Source organism: Plecotus auritus (genome assembly GCF_963455305.1).
Source record: "Plecotus auritus genome assembly, chromosome: 4".
NCBI lineage: Eukaryota > Metazoa > Chordata > Mammalia > Chiroptera > Vespertilionidae > Plecotus > Plecotus auritus.
The window spans coordinates 34,813,711-34,831,658 of record NC_137775.1 but is presented as its reverse complement, the minus strand read 5'-3'; the positions used below and the strand labels follow the sequence as shown (position 1 = coordinate 34,831,658).

At 40.4% G+C, this 17,948-nt stretch overlaps 1 protein-coding gene across 1 annotated transcript in view; it reads right to left on the bottom strand.

Annotated features, from left to right (window-relative positions):
* Nucleotides 1-14,855, bottom strand: part of FRK (fyn related Src family tyrosine kinase) — a gene marked incomplete at its 5' end in the record, with an annotated part of 88,649 nt that extends 73,794 nt beyond the window's left edge. The window contains one exon of the mRNA XM_080663800.1: nt 14,509-14,855. Coding sequence (XP_080519926.1) covers nt 14,509-14,855 — 347 coding nt within the window. The remainder of the gene's footprint in view (nt 1-14,508) is intronic.
* Nucleotides 14,856-17,948: the final 3,093 nt, after the last annotated feature.

Genomic DNA, 17,948 nt, shown 5'->3' with positions numbered 1-17,948 from the left:
CTGACCAAATAATCAAATCGATACCCTCTCCCCTTGGAAATTGACCTTTAGGTCATTTTGCAACCGACTTATATCTTTCTCCTCGGACTTGCCCAGGATTCGGCATGGCCCAGAGAGTGCCCGCCAAAAAAGCCCTCCTAGAGTCCTTTAAAATCTCTGACTCCCTGGCCCTGGGGGCTGGCGCCATTTGGGGGCTCAGCCCATCTGGTTTCCAGATGACCTAATAAATTCATAATTCTTTACCGCTTTTGGCCCCATGCGTACCTCCTTTGGCGACCCTAACACTGTGTTCAGTTATTTATTCTTTTAATTCCTCAAAAAGCAATTTCATATTCTACATGTGAACATGCTAACAGAATAAACTTTGTTTTTATTATTATTAACACAGTATTTCTTTGACTATTAAATCAGGGAATAACAAATCCTCAGGTTTGCCCTAATGGAGAATGTCAGACACACCCCAATATGTCATTACCTTTTTTGTGACACTTGCTAAATCACTGGGAACCAAGCAAGGCTATTAACTTCCTCTAATCCCCTACAGACCACCTTTGCCTATACAGCCAATTTCCAGTAGCAAATGTAAAAGACTTCTTGCATCACTATTATGTTGCTTTAAGCCAATTTGCCCACAATGTAGGAAGTCAATTCATTTTTAGGTCCCCAAAGTCACTCACCTGGTTTCACTCCATACAATAGATATGTATATTTGGAGGGTTGTTTTCCTTTTACATTGTGAGTGATAATAAGTGTAATATATCATTTGGATGGTAGAAAGAAGGTAAAGGGAAGAAAATGATTAAATTACCATTTTATTCTCTTCACTATGGACCCAACAGTAAAGCTTGAATTGAAAAGTTGCATCTGGTTCTAGCCTCCATGGTATAAATCCTTATGTAACACAAATGCAAAAGCTCCAGGGATATTATTTTAAGTTGCAACCATCGAGGTCTAGAATCATGTACTTCCCTACATGTCCACATTTTTCTGATCAAGGTCCATTCTTAGCATAGTATCCTTATCTAGACTTCCCTCAACTAGAAACCAAGCCATGCTATTATCTGTCAACTAATCAATTCCTTTTCTTAATTTCTCTATTTTCTCACACACTCTCACTTTGTTTTCCTTAAACATTTGCTTTTTTTTTTCTTATGGGATCTTCTGTTGGTTAATTTTTAACCAACGTGTCTCCTCCATCCTTTTGTGTCTATTTTTTTCCTCAGTCTCCTTGTATGTTTCTCCTCTAATGCTCATGAGTCTCACACAGGGTTGAGCCCCTACTAAGGGCATTTTCCAGCTTCACTCTGCAGATCAAAAAATAACTAGAATGAACCTTATGCAGATACACAAACACACACTGACTACAATCCCAGAAATAAGGAAAAAGGGGAGGAGGTTGTGTCGAATTCTTCAGCAGACAAAAATGTGTGCCTGGTTGAAATGGAAAAGAAATAAAATGAACAAGGTAAGAGACAAGGGAGAGAGTTCCAACCAGTGTTAGAGACAGGAAAGCAAAGTGGGAGCAGGGTAGGGGAGCAGTAGCTAGGTAGGTGTTTGGCCAATAGCCATTAATTGTATTCAGCCTTTCATGTTTGGCTTACAATTAAGTCTCTCAACCAAGCTCAGAAAGATAATTTTCAAAAGTGATTTTTAATTAGTACATAGATTAAATATAAATATTTTTCTTTATAATTTAAGTTTCTAAAGCATAAAATATATATGAGCTGATAAATTATTATGTATATATTAAAGTAGGTTATAATAACAGACCTCCATAAAACTTAATATATGTTTGCCAGGCTGGTGTGGCTCAGTGGTTGAGCATCGACCCATGCACCAAGAGGTCGCCAGTTCAATTCCCTGTCAGGGCGCAAGCCCGGGTTGTGGGCTCAATCCCCGGTGGGCAGGCGTATAGGAGGTGACTGATCGATGTTTCTCTCTTATCAGTATTTTCATATCTCTCTCCCTTCGTTAAGTCAGTAAAACCATTTTTTAAATTAATATATGTTCTATAGAACAAGAATAAAAAAGGAGAATTAAAAAAAAAAGGAAGAAAATAAGCCAGATAAGGTCATACATGGTTATTGTGGAGTCAGAGCTACCTGGGAACTAAGAATGAAAAAACAAACAAACAAAAAAAGGGTTACGTAATAAATTCTTGTTAACTACTATAAGGAAGTAAATTCATTTTTCAAGGGAAACAAACAAACTTTGCCTATGCTAATTTTATAATACAGGTTCTTACATGTTTTTTATATGATTCTTTTAGAATATTATAATCCCTTACCTCAAAGAAATGCACAAATATACATCACACAAATATTATATACAATTTCGGAGGGTTCATGAACTGTCTCAGGCCTATCTCTAGAACCACTAGAGTCCATGGTCTACAGGTTGATTCTTGTCATTGGAATGTAGGGGAAGGGTAACGTAAAAGACATAGTGGGTAATGACAACAGATATTGCAAAAGATGTATCTTTTTTATGTCTTTCTTACTTATGTTAAGAGAATAATATTAAAGGATAATTCAGTAAACATACTTATGTGAGGAAGGTGGAGTCATGAACTATATATGTTCAATCACAATATTTATATTTGACCTCTTGGCTGACAGATTTGCTATCCTTTATTTTTCATGACATAAGCGACTTCTAATCATATCTTTAAATAGTCTACAGAAGTATAAAATCTATAACACTCAAATGAGTAAATAAAATAGTTCTGTTAATAATTCCCATACTTTATTTTACACTTTACTAACATGCATGCCCAAACAATGTATTATTTGGCTTTTCTTATTTGTAGATGTTATAAAATAGAGTCAATATGCAATCTCTTAAAATTTTCTTTTCACTCAATATTATGCTTTCAAATTTATCAATGCTGTTGCATGCAACTTAATCATTTTCACTATTGTATAATATTTCATAAATAAATAAAACACAATTTATTCCCTCTCTTATTTGAATTGATTCCAGTCTTTTGCTATTAGAAATTGAGTTTCTACCAACATTTTCTAGGTAAAACGTTTTAAACTTGGAATGGGGCAAGTGAGAAACTTATAAGCCCATTATTAATAACGCTTTAAGTCATGGGCTAGCTGGTTATATGGATACTAGAGGCCTGGTGCACGAAATTCATGCAGGGGGGGCGGGTGGAGGGTGTCCCTCCACCCAGCCTGCACCCTCTCCAACCTGGGATCCCTCTCACAATCCAGGACTGCTGGCTCCCAACTGCTCACCTGCCTGCCTTCCTGATTGCCCCTAACTGCTTCTGTCTGCCAGCCTGATCACCCCCTAACCACTCCCCTGTCAGCCTGATTGATGCCTAACTGCTCCCCTGCCAGCCTGTTTGGCCCTAACTGCCCTCCCCTGCAGGCCTGGTCACCCCTAACTGCCCTCCCCTGCAGGCCTAGTCACCCCTAACTGCCCTCCCCTGCAGGCCTGGTCACCCCTAACTGCCCTCCCCTGCTGGCCATCTTGTGGCAGCCATCTTGTGTCCACCTAGAGGCAGCCATCTTTGACCACATGGGGGCAGCCATCTTGTTTGTTGGAGTGATGGTCAATTTGCATATTACTCTTTTATTAGATAGGACTAGAGATCCAGTGCATGAAATTCATGCACAGGTAGGGTCCCTAGGTCTGGCTGGCAATCAGAGCCGATAAGGGCCTTCTGGCTGCTGTCCGGGGCCTTCCTTCCCTAGTTGCTGGCTGCCAGCCAGGGCCTTCCTTCATTCCATGCCACACCCTGGTGGTCAGCACATGTCATAGTGAGGAATCGAACTCCCGGTCTCCTAGTAGAACTCCCAAGTGGACACATATTAGCCTTTTATATATATATAGATTCCTTAATCACCATGCTTTAAAACTTACCTTAAATTGCAGATATTTTTGTATTTATCAAACACATTTATTTAAAAAATAAATTTAATGATGAATAAAAACAGACCCGGAGACAGGGAAGCATCGATCAGACTGTCAAACCTCAGAGGGAAGGTCGGGGAGGGTGGGGGTAAGGGGGAAAGATCAACCAAAGGAATTGTATGCATGCATATAAGCCTAACCAGTGGTCACGGACAACAGGGGGGTGGGGGCATGCGTGGGGAGGGGTTTGGGATGGGAATGGGGGGATGAGGACAAATATGTGATACCTTAATCAATAAAGAAATTAATTAAAAAAATAAAAAATATAGTTAAAATAAGCCATTGACAAATTAGAATATCTTGCAATATTAAAATTTTTGGAAAATGGGTAATTATGCTTTAAAAGATATCAGGAGGTTCATTAAACACAAAAATTACCGTAAGTGTAAAATCATCTGTTGGGATTTTTATTTACTAATGATCATGTGACTATTTTGCTTTCTACCATTTTACCAGAACCTATTAAATAAATAGCATGACTTTCTATTTTTATATGCTTCCTTAATTTAGGCTTTAGATAAGAGATAGCAGAGAGTTCCAGCTGATTCAGCATCAAAACCCGCATCTGCCTGTTTTCTTATCAATAATTGCATACACAGATACAAGATATTGAGTCCATTTTGTATTATTTTTATCTGAAACAGCAGCACTGTATTCACTGTATTGTAATAGCCTGAAACTAAACAAAGAAATATCCTATAACCATAGTATACAATAGAAAACAATTTGGGCTTACCTACCACACTCTCTATCTATCTTCCAGGGAAATGCAAAGAGGACCATGTATTGCTTTTTATATATAAAAAAAATAATGGAATAAGTGGACCTGCATGCATTATTTTTGTTTTGAAAATAGTACAACTACTATACCATGGAAAAGAAGTATTAAAAATGTAAATGCCATGTATATAATTATTGAGTATTTTTAGCACCTTTTAAAGTGATACCATTTTTCTAAGTAAGTTGTGATTATGATGGCTCCTCTCCTTCACAGACAAACTTCTTTAAAAGGTACATATATTTGCTGCTTCTACTTTAAGACCTGGAACTTAACTCGATCTTTCTACATGAATGACACCAAAACTCGGGAGAACAGCACCCAAGCAAAAAACATTAATTTTTCCAACAATTTTGGGAAGGTCAAACTGCTAAAGATGAACCCTCAACCTATTCTCACTCTGCCCCAACCTCCAAATACCAAATATCCAAACCCACCATAGGATGTTGGAAACTACCCATTTCTATGCCCTAAAGAGGATAAAACCTTCTGTCAACCCAACCAAACAAACCTAGTCCTTTGGATCGACCTCACACTCTTCTCAGGGACGAACCCAAGTTCCATGTGTAGAGCCCTATCATATAACACTCTTTCTATGGCTCAACCCAGACTAAAACTCCCAGTGCAGCCCCAGAACAGAATATAAAGTTCCCCATTGCAACTCCATCTCTTTACTGCTTGCCATCTTCCATAATTACTTTATGACACTGCTTTCTAGTGTCACCTGTAATCTTCCAGTAAATCTAATGGTCTTTCCCTCTTCCTCATCCTCTGACCTTTCTCTGGCATTTGACCTAAAACCTCTTTCTCAACATACTATCTTCTTATTTTGAAAAAGTTGTTCTTTGTTTTTTTCTACTTTTATGAATTTTTCTTCATTGTTTCTTCAGTGTCTCTTTGTCTTCCCTGCATTAATTGGGTTTTGCTTTGTAACAACTACTTTGTTAATTCATGAATCTAAAGGTGAGCAAATTGGGATGGGCTCTGCTAATCTTAGCTGGGCTCCAGCATGATTCTGGTCAGCTGGTGAGTCAGCTGGGACAAACCGGCCTCTCCTTACATGGCCTCTTATCCTTCAGGAGATCTGCTTGGTTTTTTCATGGTAGTTGCATAACTTTAAAAGCAATAAGTAAGGTATCCCCAACATGCAAGCGATTTTCAATCTCTGTTTTTGTCACATTTAATATTGTTCTATTAGCCAAAGTAAATCACTTGGCCAAACTGAGAGGTTGTGTGAGAGGAGAGTACCAAAGAGTATGGATGCAAGGAGGTATGAACAAACGGGGCCTTTACTACAATCTACACAAACCACTTACCTAAACTATAGGCATTTCTACAGAGTTGATCTTTGGTCCCTTCTCCTGTTTCTTATTTCTCACTTTATGATTCTTATACTCCTCTGACATCTACAATACTCTGTGGTCCTTATATTCCTGTAACATCTATAAACACCTCTGTGTAAATACCTTCCAAAATCCACCTTTATAAAATAGACTTGTATCTTTGCCCCACTTTTTATATTTCTAAGTTTCTCCTGGACATTTTCTTTGAGATGAAGTACTAGTACTTCAAACTGAACATGCTGAAAAATGAATGTATTGTCTTTCTATTCAACCATAAGCCCCAATAAAAGTTACTTTATGAAATGTATATTCCTTTTAATATTTCACCATGTCTCAAGTCACATATGTTTTAATCCTCTCTCTTTTTCTTTTCCTATATCTATTTATCAGATAAAAATACTCTTGGACTTATTTACATTTGAGTTTCCATTTTTCACCCTTAAAATAGTAATAAGAAAACTTGCCTTGCAGGGCTATTATAAAAATAAATTTAGCTCATATATATATTTCTGTATGCTTAGCAAATCAAAGGTACTTTAAAAAGTTGATTATTTTCCTTTCCCTAAGTCTTTCTGATTTTCATTCATGAGATTGTTCCAATCCCTACTCTTCTTTTTTCTTGGTTGTTTTTTTTTAACAGGCCAAAATTAAACCCTTATAACCTCATGCCGAGCACCTTTGGAACTACTTCCACTTCCCTACTCCTGCCTGGCTTCTCACTTCCCCAATTCATTCCCACATCATCACAGTCATTCAAAGATCTGCTTTCCATGTACTAGTATTTTCTATCAGACAAAATCCAAACTCTTTAACCTGGTACACATGGTCTTTGCCAAATACTCATCCCCACCTCTTTTTCCAGATTTACTTTTCATTGCTCCCTCCATGAATACTTCAACTAACCATGCAATTTACCAATCCCTGAACATACTTTTACTTCCCATCCTCCATATTCAACAACTTGTACTGAATTGTCCAATTACTGTTAAAAGCACCCACTGAGTAAAACTGAATAAAACAATGTTTCCACTACAGGGAATTTACAATTTCAGGAGAAAACTGGTGGTCTTACCTCCTGAGATTGTAAATTCTCTGGAGCAGAAACACTGTCTTAAATAGTTTTCCAGACATGATACAGGAAACTTCACTGTCTCGTGTGAAAGATAGAAATTTTACAACTAGCCATTATATGATAAAAGTACAAGCTCTAGAGGCAGGCTGGAAACAAGCAACTCTCAGTCCCATCATTTAATAGCTGTGAGCCTTGAGCCGATTACTTAAACTACCCTAGCTGGAGTCTCCTCATCTATAAACTCCTCATCTATAAACGGAGGTAATAAAGGCATCTTCTTCAGAAGGCTGTAATATATAAGGTAATACAAGTGAAGTGATTTGTGTGGTGACTAGTCCAATGGTAAGTCCTTAATGAACATCAGTCATTATTAACTAACAGCTCTACTCACAAGAAACACAAAATCTTGAGAATGAATTATGAAGATTAGAAAAAGCTTCTTGGAAGAGGGTCATGTGAGCTGAACCCTAAAAAAAAAAAAGGTGTGATTTTCCTAAACCAGAACTGATCTCTCCTATCTTTGCACACATTTATCCATGTATTTGTTTTTTTCATTCATCCATTAACCAATTTTTTAACTACATGCATCTGACAGATACTTGGTGCTACTCTTATAGCATTCATCAGCATCTGTCTTTTGCTAGCCAACAAAGAGAAAAGCAGCCCCTAACATTCGGGATTTGGCCTGGCACTTATGACTAGGCCTTGCTGTTCCCTGTTGAGCGTAAACAATCTCACAAAACAGCAACATCAGACAGGACCCTTTGTGAGCATGACAGATCAAAAAACAAGATCAGATCATTCTTAATCAAGTCCGAACACCCACAAAAACATGGACATTGTCCAACCACAAAAGTGCCTAAACATTCACTTATCTTGGTTAATACAAGAAACTGCTGTTTCTTTACCAATTATAGCTTTAATCTCAAAGTACGATATCCAGTCTTATATTAATTGCCACTTCCTGACAGCAACCAGTCTACAGCAAAGCCTTGCTTCTTTAAACCCTCCCCAAAATCATACCCCCAGATGCTGTAATGCATCCTTTCTAACACACGCTTACTGAGATGCTTCACTGTTGTCCATAGTGTACGTTCCCTACAATGAATAATAAACCACTACAGTGGGTTCTTGGTGGTCTGTGGCTGAAGGACAGTGACATACATTTTTGGTATCAGTCTTACCTCCAGAGGTTGTAAAATTCTCTAGAGAAGACACACTGTCTTTTTCATTTTGGTATCTCCCACTATACAAAAATCAGTACCTTTAATAAAGTAAACATATGCAAAAAGTGTATTGAATGAATACAGGAATCTCATAGACTCTATCTTCTTCAATGACTGGAAATGCAAAAAGATTTTGGAGACAGTGGCCTGAGTCTTACTTCACAGAAATGACACAGGCATCCTCCCAAGATGACTTCCTGGCAGTGACTGCAAGCAGCACAATTCTCAGGCTTATAGGATTATGTTCCTGCTGTAATGGGAATCTTGATATGTCTTAAGGGTTAACATTCAAAAATGGCAAAAAGTAACAAAAGAATCAGAATAGCATTAGAGTAACTTTAAGTCTATCAACAATATTGGCCTTTCACGGGAGCCATATGGGATTCTTCTGAATCATCCAGCACACGGTGACAATGTGATAGTCAATGTTTGAGATAATGAAAATATTTATTTTGATATAAGATTCTAAATGCCTTTCAAATTAGATATCTAATATAAAGTTCAAAAGTTCTTACTAATAACATTTCTTAAATTGCAAACATTCTTAATAATAGTACTTTTTTTTAAAAAAATGTTTTTATTGATTTCAGAAAAAGGAAGGGAGACAGAGAGATTAGAAACATCAATGATGAAATAGAATCATTGATCGGCTGTCTCCTGCATGCTTCCTCCTGGGAATCGAGCTCCCAATCCGGACATGTGACCTACCTAACCAAGAATAGAACCATGATCTTCTGGTTCATGGCTCCATGCTCAACCACTGAGCCACACTGGCGGGGCAATAATAGTACTTCTTGAATTGCATTCTCTTTTTACCCTTAAAAAGGAACAGTATTGATTTTTAAAATCTCTAACTGAAAAACCTAGTCTGAATTTAAATGCAGTATAAAATATGCCACATGAATAAAAATAAAAATATTAAAGATTCTAAAACTAAGTTAATTCCATTTTAAATATGAGAAATCTAACTGAAAAACTTTGTAGAAAAAATGGCATCATGACAAAAAGATCTTACACAAGAGATAGTTTATTATAACGCTTGAAATGAGCCAAATAAGCAAGAAGGTGGGAAATATAGAGCACGTGTTCTACATTTGCATCTATGCGTTTTAGCAAAATTGTTCTGTTACATTAATCTTCAGAGAAATACCCACATAAACTAATACTAAAGTTGCAGGCTTCAGGAAAATAGCTGTAAGCAGGTCTTCAAGCTGCTATTAATCTGCATAACTACCTTCCCCAGAAAAACTGGTCCAATCCTTCCAGTGCTAAGAATGCCCATTAAAAATGGGAGTCAGAGCATGCTACAGAAAAATCAGCAGCTAATTAGTAAGAAAACTAGTAAAAAGAACATAAAATTATTTTGTTTGGTAATGTTTTAGACTGTATAATTGAAAATCTATTCATTCAGTATTCAGTAAAATAGTCAAATTTTCAACATATGCAGTCTGAAAATTATCTCATATGTGTAATAATTTGAAATTATCCATGTTGAGTACAAAAACTGCATTTACAAGTCTGACCCGTAACATTAATTTTGTAAATTGGGTTTGCGTTTTCTGTCCATTTAAAATCTCACACCAGTACTTCCTTTCCTCTAAATATAACCACAGTATAGTTTAATATGTGTAATATGTTTAGATACCACTTCAATGAGATTCACAATCTATTCCTGGCTCCATGTTCATTCTACATTACAAAGAATATTCGAATGTGTCTGTGACCCCTAAGTATTTTCTCCAGGGGTGGATTAGAGCCACTAATTTCTGGGAGCCTAGAAATGATACTTTTATGGCTATGAGTCTAACCAAAAGTTAAGGCGTGAACAATTCACTGAGAAAAGAATGCAAAAAGCGTATGCCTTTAATGAGGAAACTCAGTCGATTTTCCTGGTAGGCAAAAAAGCAACTCAGGGAGGAACAGTTGAAGAAAAGAGATGGCTCTGTCAGCTGTTCTTTAAAATACCTGAGATTTGTAGATAAGCAATCACTCATTTAGTTATTCACTTACCCAACCAACATTGATGAGGCACCACACTAAACTCGGGGGTCCAAGGCAATGAATGGCTGCCCTTCCCACCTACCACATCTGAGCTTATAGTCATGCAGAAAATAAATAAGCAATAATGACAAAGGAGGTTAAAGGTTCTAAACTGGAGCACCTAAGGTAATCTAGAATGTCAGGAAAGGCTGCAGGGAGTGAGATACAAACAAGGTGAGACCTAAAGGATACAGGAGAGCTGGCCAGAAAAAGAAGAGGAGGAAGAGGTTTGCAGGTCTGAGAATAGCCAGCCCATGTGAAGCCTAAGATCACAGGCAAGGGAAAGGGTAGAAGAAACACTGAAAGGTGCTCAGCATGTGAGCTGAGGCTAGAGTGGGGCATATGGTCCATGTAGACAAATGCAGGAGGAGCTGCCCAAATAAATCATAAATAACATGATGAAGCCCTCACTATGTATCAGTTTCTCTATAGTGCACACTTTCCGTGCAAATAATCTCATTTATGTCACATAACAATCCTAGGAAAAAGGTGTTCTTTTTATTCTTATTTTACAGATAAGAAACTGAGGCAGAGGGGTCAAATAATTTGCTCAAAGTCACAAAGCTAAATCATGACAAAGCCAGATTCATAAAAGGCTACCAGCATTATATTTCAACTAGAGGCCCAGTGCACGAAATTCGTGCACAGGGGGTGGGGTGTGTCCCTCAGCCCAGCCTGCACCCTCTCCAATCTGGGATCCCTCTCACAATCCAGGACTGCTGGCTCCCAACTGCTCGTCTGCCTGCCTTCCTGATTGCCCCTAACCACTTCTGCCTGCCAGCCTCATCACTCCCTAACCACTTCCCTGCCAGCCTCATTGATGCCTAACTGCTCCCCTGCCAGCCTGATTGCCCCTAACTGCCCTCCCCTGCAGGCTTGATCGCTCCCAACTGCCCTCCCTTGCAGGCCTGGTCACTCCCAACGGCCCTCCCCTGCTGGTCATCTTGTAGCGGCCATCTTGTGTCCACATGGGGGCAGCCATCTTGTGTGTTGGAGTGATGGTCAATTTGCATATTACTCATTTATTAGATAAGATTAAAACTCTATACTACTAATTTTTGAACCTATTTGAGATCCACCAGAAAAACCCAAAGATTGCTCTGACTTTTATTTACCATATAGATTCTCACTGTGGTACTAGCTGTTAGAAAATCCAAAGGGGATTTTCTGAGTTAACCGGACAGACTTAATAGAGGCAAAATCTTGTGGTTTTGTTTTTTGTTTTTGTTTTTTTTTTTCCTTAGGAGCATCAAGACCTAGTGAACAGGCCATAATAGTTGCTTAACAAAAATTAGTACTGCTTTATCATATAGAACATTGTGTCTACTTTGACAATATCAGTTTGATGGGATGCTTAACTAACTTTTAGTCATCAAAAAGTAACACCAGGATATATGTATCTATAGAGACAAAGCAAACATTTTTTAAAAATTCATTTAAACAAAAACAGTATTCATAAGAAACACAAGTGAAGAAAATGTTTGAAAAACTCAGTGAAGAAAGACATTAAAGGAAGTCATTTTTATATCATTTCCAGGTATGAAGTCGCTGTGTGGGCCACTTGGGCACCCTCACTCAGAAGACTGTTAAGATAAAATCACTTCTGCTTGAAACAAAGTGGTATTCTAGAGGCTACAGCTACCTGCACTAAAAGTCATGAAGCAGTTTAGCCATTTGGTGGCAAGAACCCTCATTAGTGACGGGTGCACAGGCGAAGGCCACAGTGTGCACTTGGAAGGAAACAAGTGGCCCATTCTGGCCAGGAGGCACAGCAGCAGCATCTGTGGGCGTCAAGTTTTTATTCCGGTGGATGGGAAGATTTGAAGGGAAGCCCGCCATGAAGACCTAGGACAGTTATGACACGTGGGAACACTGCTGAGAACTAATTCCAAGAGGAAGGATCAGGAGTTATGTACAGAGGGGAAAAGTATTCTTGGCTACAGATAGTCCCTGAGAATCAAAATATAGCCACGTTTTAGTTGGTTTTTGTTCAGTTTATTAAGGAGAATCTAAATAAGAAAAGACACTGTGCTTGAACCTTGGAACATGGTCATTGTTTAATTTCTTGTCTTCCACAGGCTTTCTTCAAGTATGTCAATTATGAACGTAGCTGAACCACTACACATAAAACATCAGGTAATCCAGAGGTCTAGGCGACTCCAGAGACCTTACAGATGAGAAAACAGAGGCCGGCAAACTGCAGCTCCCGAGCCACATGCGGCTCTTTGGCCCCTTGAGTGTGGCTCTTCCACAAAATACCACGGCCTGGGCGAGTCTATTTTGAAGAAGTGGTGTTAGAAGTTTAAGTTTAAAAAATTTGGCTCCCAAAAGAAATTTCAATCGTTGTACTGTTGATATTTGGCTCTGTTGACTAATGAGTTTGCCGACCACTGCCCTAAGCAGTTAAATGAATTGAACAGGTTTAAATGTAGTAGATTATAGGTTCAAGGCACTAGTATTAATATTATAGTGTTTATTCTAATGGCCTATCTTACAATAAGGATAAAACATACATAATACCACAGAAATCATAGTAGTGAAATATAAATGCACATAAGTAAGCACTCAATAAATAATATCCCCTATAGATTATCATAGAAAGTAAATATTCACACAGGTGATTTTCTCATTTGAGAACTGATCAATTCTACTCTTCAAAAGTGTCTATTTTTTAAATTGACTTCAGAGAGGAAGGAAGACAGAGAAACATAGATCGGTTGCCTCCTGCATGTGCCCAACTAGGCACTGAACTGCAACCTGGTATGTGCCCTGACCTGGAATCCAGCCTGCCACCTCTTGGTGCACGGGATGATGCTCCAACCAACTGAGCCACACCAGCCAGGGCAAAAGTCACTATTTCAAGTCAACTCTATTTAGGCCTAAAATAAAAACTCTTCTCAACATTTATAGGCTCTTAGTGTTGCAAAAAATTTCAAAAATTGCCAAACACACTTTTGTATTTGAATTTGAGTTTGGAAAGCAGCAACAACATTCATAGATCTTCCCTACCATTTTCTTTCCTGGTCCAGTGAGGGATACTGCAGCTCGCATAAGAAGAAAAACATGAGAAAATGAGTGAATCCCCAATGGCTTCTCTACTAAGGACCCATTCTATAGAATGAGTCCTGACAGACATTCCAGTCTTGGGTTTTACTGGAACCAGGCAGAAATGAGGTTAGGCCCAATGACAGACGCCACTTGCTTCTTAACCCACCATACCCCAAGTTTCCATTGTCAAGACCATGTTCTATCTACTTTATCTTCAACCACCACTACCATAACTTTCCCCTGCCCCCATTCACTGTGCGTAGCACTTGCATGAATAGACAGACTGATGGATGGATTAGTGAAATAATTCATGAAATTATTAGTGAAATAATTCATGAAATTTTCTTCTTTGGGTCCACTCTAATTCAAAACATTTATTCAAATATCAGAATAAAATCTTAACCTCCTCCTCTGGGGGAATCTTGTCATTATTTTCTGGTTAAACCTTACTGAATATGTGTAGCTGGCAGGCTTTTAATCATAATAAATACCAAAAGATATCATAATTTGCGTAGCATAACTTCATATCCAGGACTAGAAGAAAAATGTCTGGTCATGAAAATGTGGTGAAAAACTAGCATCTTCTCAATGATACTTTATGTTAGTTGGACCTGTCTGTGTCTATCAGAATGAAAAGAATTACAATTAAACGTGGGACTAGAGTTAATGCTTTAAATGTTGAGAGAGAGAGGTGGGGGGAGGACTTTGAAAATTTGGCTTAAGGAAGGAAGATCTACAATATACCTGCAAAAGACGTGCAGTTCTGTTGTTAAAGTGGGGCATGACTTCTTTTACAGCCAAGGAAAAAGTAGGGTATTAAAGGCATTTTTTGATGTTGACGAAGATGCAGAGCCTGTGGGTGTACACACTGAACTAGAAGTCATTTCAACAACAATACCCTGCCCAGTTCGCTCTGGTTTAGAAGAGGGAGGTGTGTTTCCATGAGAAGGTTCCTGGGACTTCCTCATAGTTTCTAGGCAGCTCTTTGGAAAAGAGAGAGTTGCAGATAGGCAGGAATAGTCACTCCCCACCCTCAGAGAATGGAGAATGAGAGTGTGTGTTTGCACTACTCACGGCTCTGCCTGCAGGCTCCTGTCCTCGGCCACATAGTTAGAAGGAATATAGCCCTCCAGCTGCTGGCCCGAGCCGGCGCCCCTTTTCTCCAAGTGCCTGGCGAGCCACCAGCCCTCGTGGGAAGTGTCCAGGACCTGGAGCTTGTCGCCCGCACGGAAGCTCAGGTCCTCTGCAGTCCGCGCCTGGTAATCAAACAGGGCCACAAAGTAGGAGCCCTGCGGCCGGGGTGCCTCAGGGGGGCAGGGGCTCTCTGTGTTCTCAGGCGCCACCTGTTTGCCTGTCTCCTGGGCGAAGCAGGGGAGACAGGGCTTCAAGTACCTCCAGAGCCTCAGGCAGACGTTGCCCATGCTGCCCTCCCGTCGGGGAGAGGGGCTTCTCTCCCTCTCCCCTTTGTCTCTGCAGAGTGGCTTTCTCTTCCTGCCGGCAGCCCTGCAATCAGCACCCGCTCCCCAGGCTGCAGGGCACACCTGGCCTCCTGGGGAGACTTGCCTGCCTGCTGGTGGCTGCTGTCCCGCAGCAGCTCCGAGTGGCAGCTGGGCAGCTGTTCGGTGGCAGGATGCCCCTTCTTCTTGTCCGCTTAGGAATCCCACAACAAAAATCTAAGTCAGAGGCCTCTCTGTAGACAAGCATCTGAGAAGAGGAAATAGTCACCTTGCCTTTTGTCCCAAGACAAAGTGAAGGAGAGAGAGAGGTTAACTCCACAGCTCGCCTTTGCCAGGAGCTCTCTCCCTACTTCAGGTCTGTCTTTGTAGTTTGACCGGTCCTGACCCCCGTGCTCTTTCCTTTTTGCTAATGAATAACCAGCCAGCCCAGGCTCCTGCCTTTCACATCCTGAGCTATGAACAGACTGTAATAATTTCCCGACTTCCTGGTTCCTTTTGGTCGGTGATCTAAGTGAGCATTCCAGTCCTCTTGACCTCACCCCTCTCCCACACCCAAGAGAGACCAGTGCCCTCTTCAGGGAGTGAAACTCGGCAAGCAGCTGCCACATCCCCCGCCCGCCCCTCCCCTCCTGGACAAGCAGCCAGCCCAGGGCGCTCTCCTCTCACTAGGTTCCCAGCACAGAAACTAAGGGCAGAGACTCCCCCTGTCCCACCTGTCCCAAAGATGGGGAGGCTTGTGTGGCCACTTGGGGCCATCAAAAGGCAAATTCAAGTGTTTAGGATTTGTTACTGGGCAAAGGCCAATTGGGAAAGTCCCTTTTTTTGTCACTATGAACCTGTTTTAATAGCCTCAGGGTCTATTTAGGCTGGAAAAGTATGAAAGCAGCTGACTAAAACATTGAGAACCCAAAACTGCTTTTTCCCACAGAGACAATGAACTTCCCATCTCTCATGCACTATTTCTGAAATACATACGGGCGCGCGCGCGCACACACACACACACACACACACTAGGTGACAGGGGAGAGAAAGAGTAGAATGTGTGTGCTGCTGTGGAGGCTCTCGCTGTTAAACCCTGACTTGCGAGTCTACACTAGCTCTTACTAGCTTCATCAGCAGGAGCTCGGGACCTCATGAAGCCGAGACCAGGAGGCAATCCCGACAGCAGTGGGTTTTGCTCTACTCCCCTAGCTCGAGGCAGCAGCTCACACGTGTGTGCGGGATCCCCAGGATACCTGGGCAGTGAGTTGGGGTGGATGGCTCAGCACGCTGCCATTTCACTGGTAGAGAGCACTGCACGCTCCATGATGTGTCACTTGTTTTTGTGTAAGACATTGATTTAAAAGGTTCTCTCTTAAAAACAATCTCTCTAACCGTTGGCAGAGCCTTCACCTGGTGAACCTGGCCCCCAGGACAACCTCAAAATTCCTGATCTTTGTCAAACAGTAAGGCATTTTTAGTAACCAGAACAATTGTTCAGAAGAAACAAAAAAAAAAGGAAAGAAAGAAAATGAAAGAACCATGGCCCCCGCCCCACCTGCCATTACCTTGTACTAAAATCAGGCCTGTAGGGTGGGCAGATCATTTGGTTAGATTTGGTTCTCAACCATTCTAATGCCACGACCCTTCAATACAGTTCCTCATGTTGTGGTGACCCCCAACCATAAAATTGTTTTCGTTGCTATAATTTTGCTACTGTTAATGAATCGTAATGTAAATATCTGTGTTTTCCGATGGTCTTAGGCTCTACAGCAGCGGTTCTCAACCTATGGGTCGCAACCTGCAGGTTGAGAACCACTAGCAGGGTCACCTAAGACCATCGGAAAACACAGATATTTACATTACGATTCATAACAGTAGCAAAATTACAGTTATGAAGTAGCAATGAAAATAATTTTATGGTTGGGGGTCACCACAACATGAGGAACTGTATTGAAGGGTCGCAGCATTAGAAAGGTTGAGAACCACTGGGTTAGAACAAGGTCTCACGTCACACTCTCGCGTTTCTCCCACTGTCCTGAGAGTCAGAGAAGTACCAATTTGGCGGGAAGAGCAAGGCCAAAAGCTGAGTCACTTTAGTGTGTTTGTTTGTTGTTTTTCATCTGGGACCTAAAATAGAATTCCATATTCAAAACACGAAGTAGCAATTATACAATATAGAAAAGCCTTAAAAGTATTTTGTTCAGAACACAATATTAATTGTAAAAGCACAGGACTCTATTGATGCCCCTGAACAGGGGCAGAGATGCTAAAGTTTTTCCAGAGATATCCATATGATTTGAAAATGAAATAATATTTGGAAGCCATTAAAGAGATGTATTCAACACCAATGTATAAGTAGAATTTGAGACTTCAAAAATGTGAAGGTCCTAAATTCAGACATGCCTGCAGTGTAGTTGGGACAAGGAGTTCTGGAGACAGAAAAAGCAGCAGATCTGCACAGCACAGTCACTGAGCGAGCGAATGAGATTGAAAAAGCGGCCGGCCATCCAAAGATGTCAGGCGAGCAATGGCCTGAGAAAGCTAAGTCAAAGGATGGGAAGAGAAAGGGTTCCCCGTGTCAATCATATCAGAATTCTGCAGTCACCCAAGCTTGAAGCCTGGCGGTTGTCTTTTATTCTTTCCCTTGTTTCTCTGAGCCAATCAATCATCACATTTTGCTCAGTCTTTCTTGTCATTTATTCCACAATTTTTTTTTCCTTCTGGATGACAGATGGGTACTGGACAAAAAAATAGAGGAATATTCTTGCCTAGATTACCCTAGAGACCTCCGAACTAGTCTCCCTTCCTCCAGCTTATCCACGTACATATCTCTGACTCATCTTGCACACCACTCTGCTTTTACAGTAATAACAGTGCCAGAGGTCATATGTGGACTCGTCAGAGTAGCTATCAGTTTTGGAGGGCTTTCTATTTGCCAGGCACTGTGCTAAGAGATTAACCAAAGAATTTGTGTATATATGTGTATAACCCATGGACACAGACAATAGTGTTGAAGGGCTGGGGAGGGGCGGGGTGAAGGGGGTAAAAGGAGGTTGGAAAAAAGAGACATCTAAA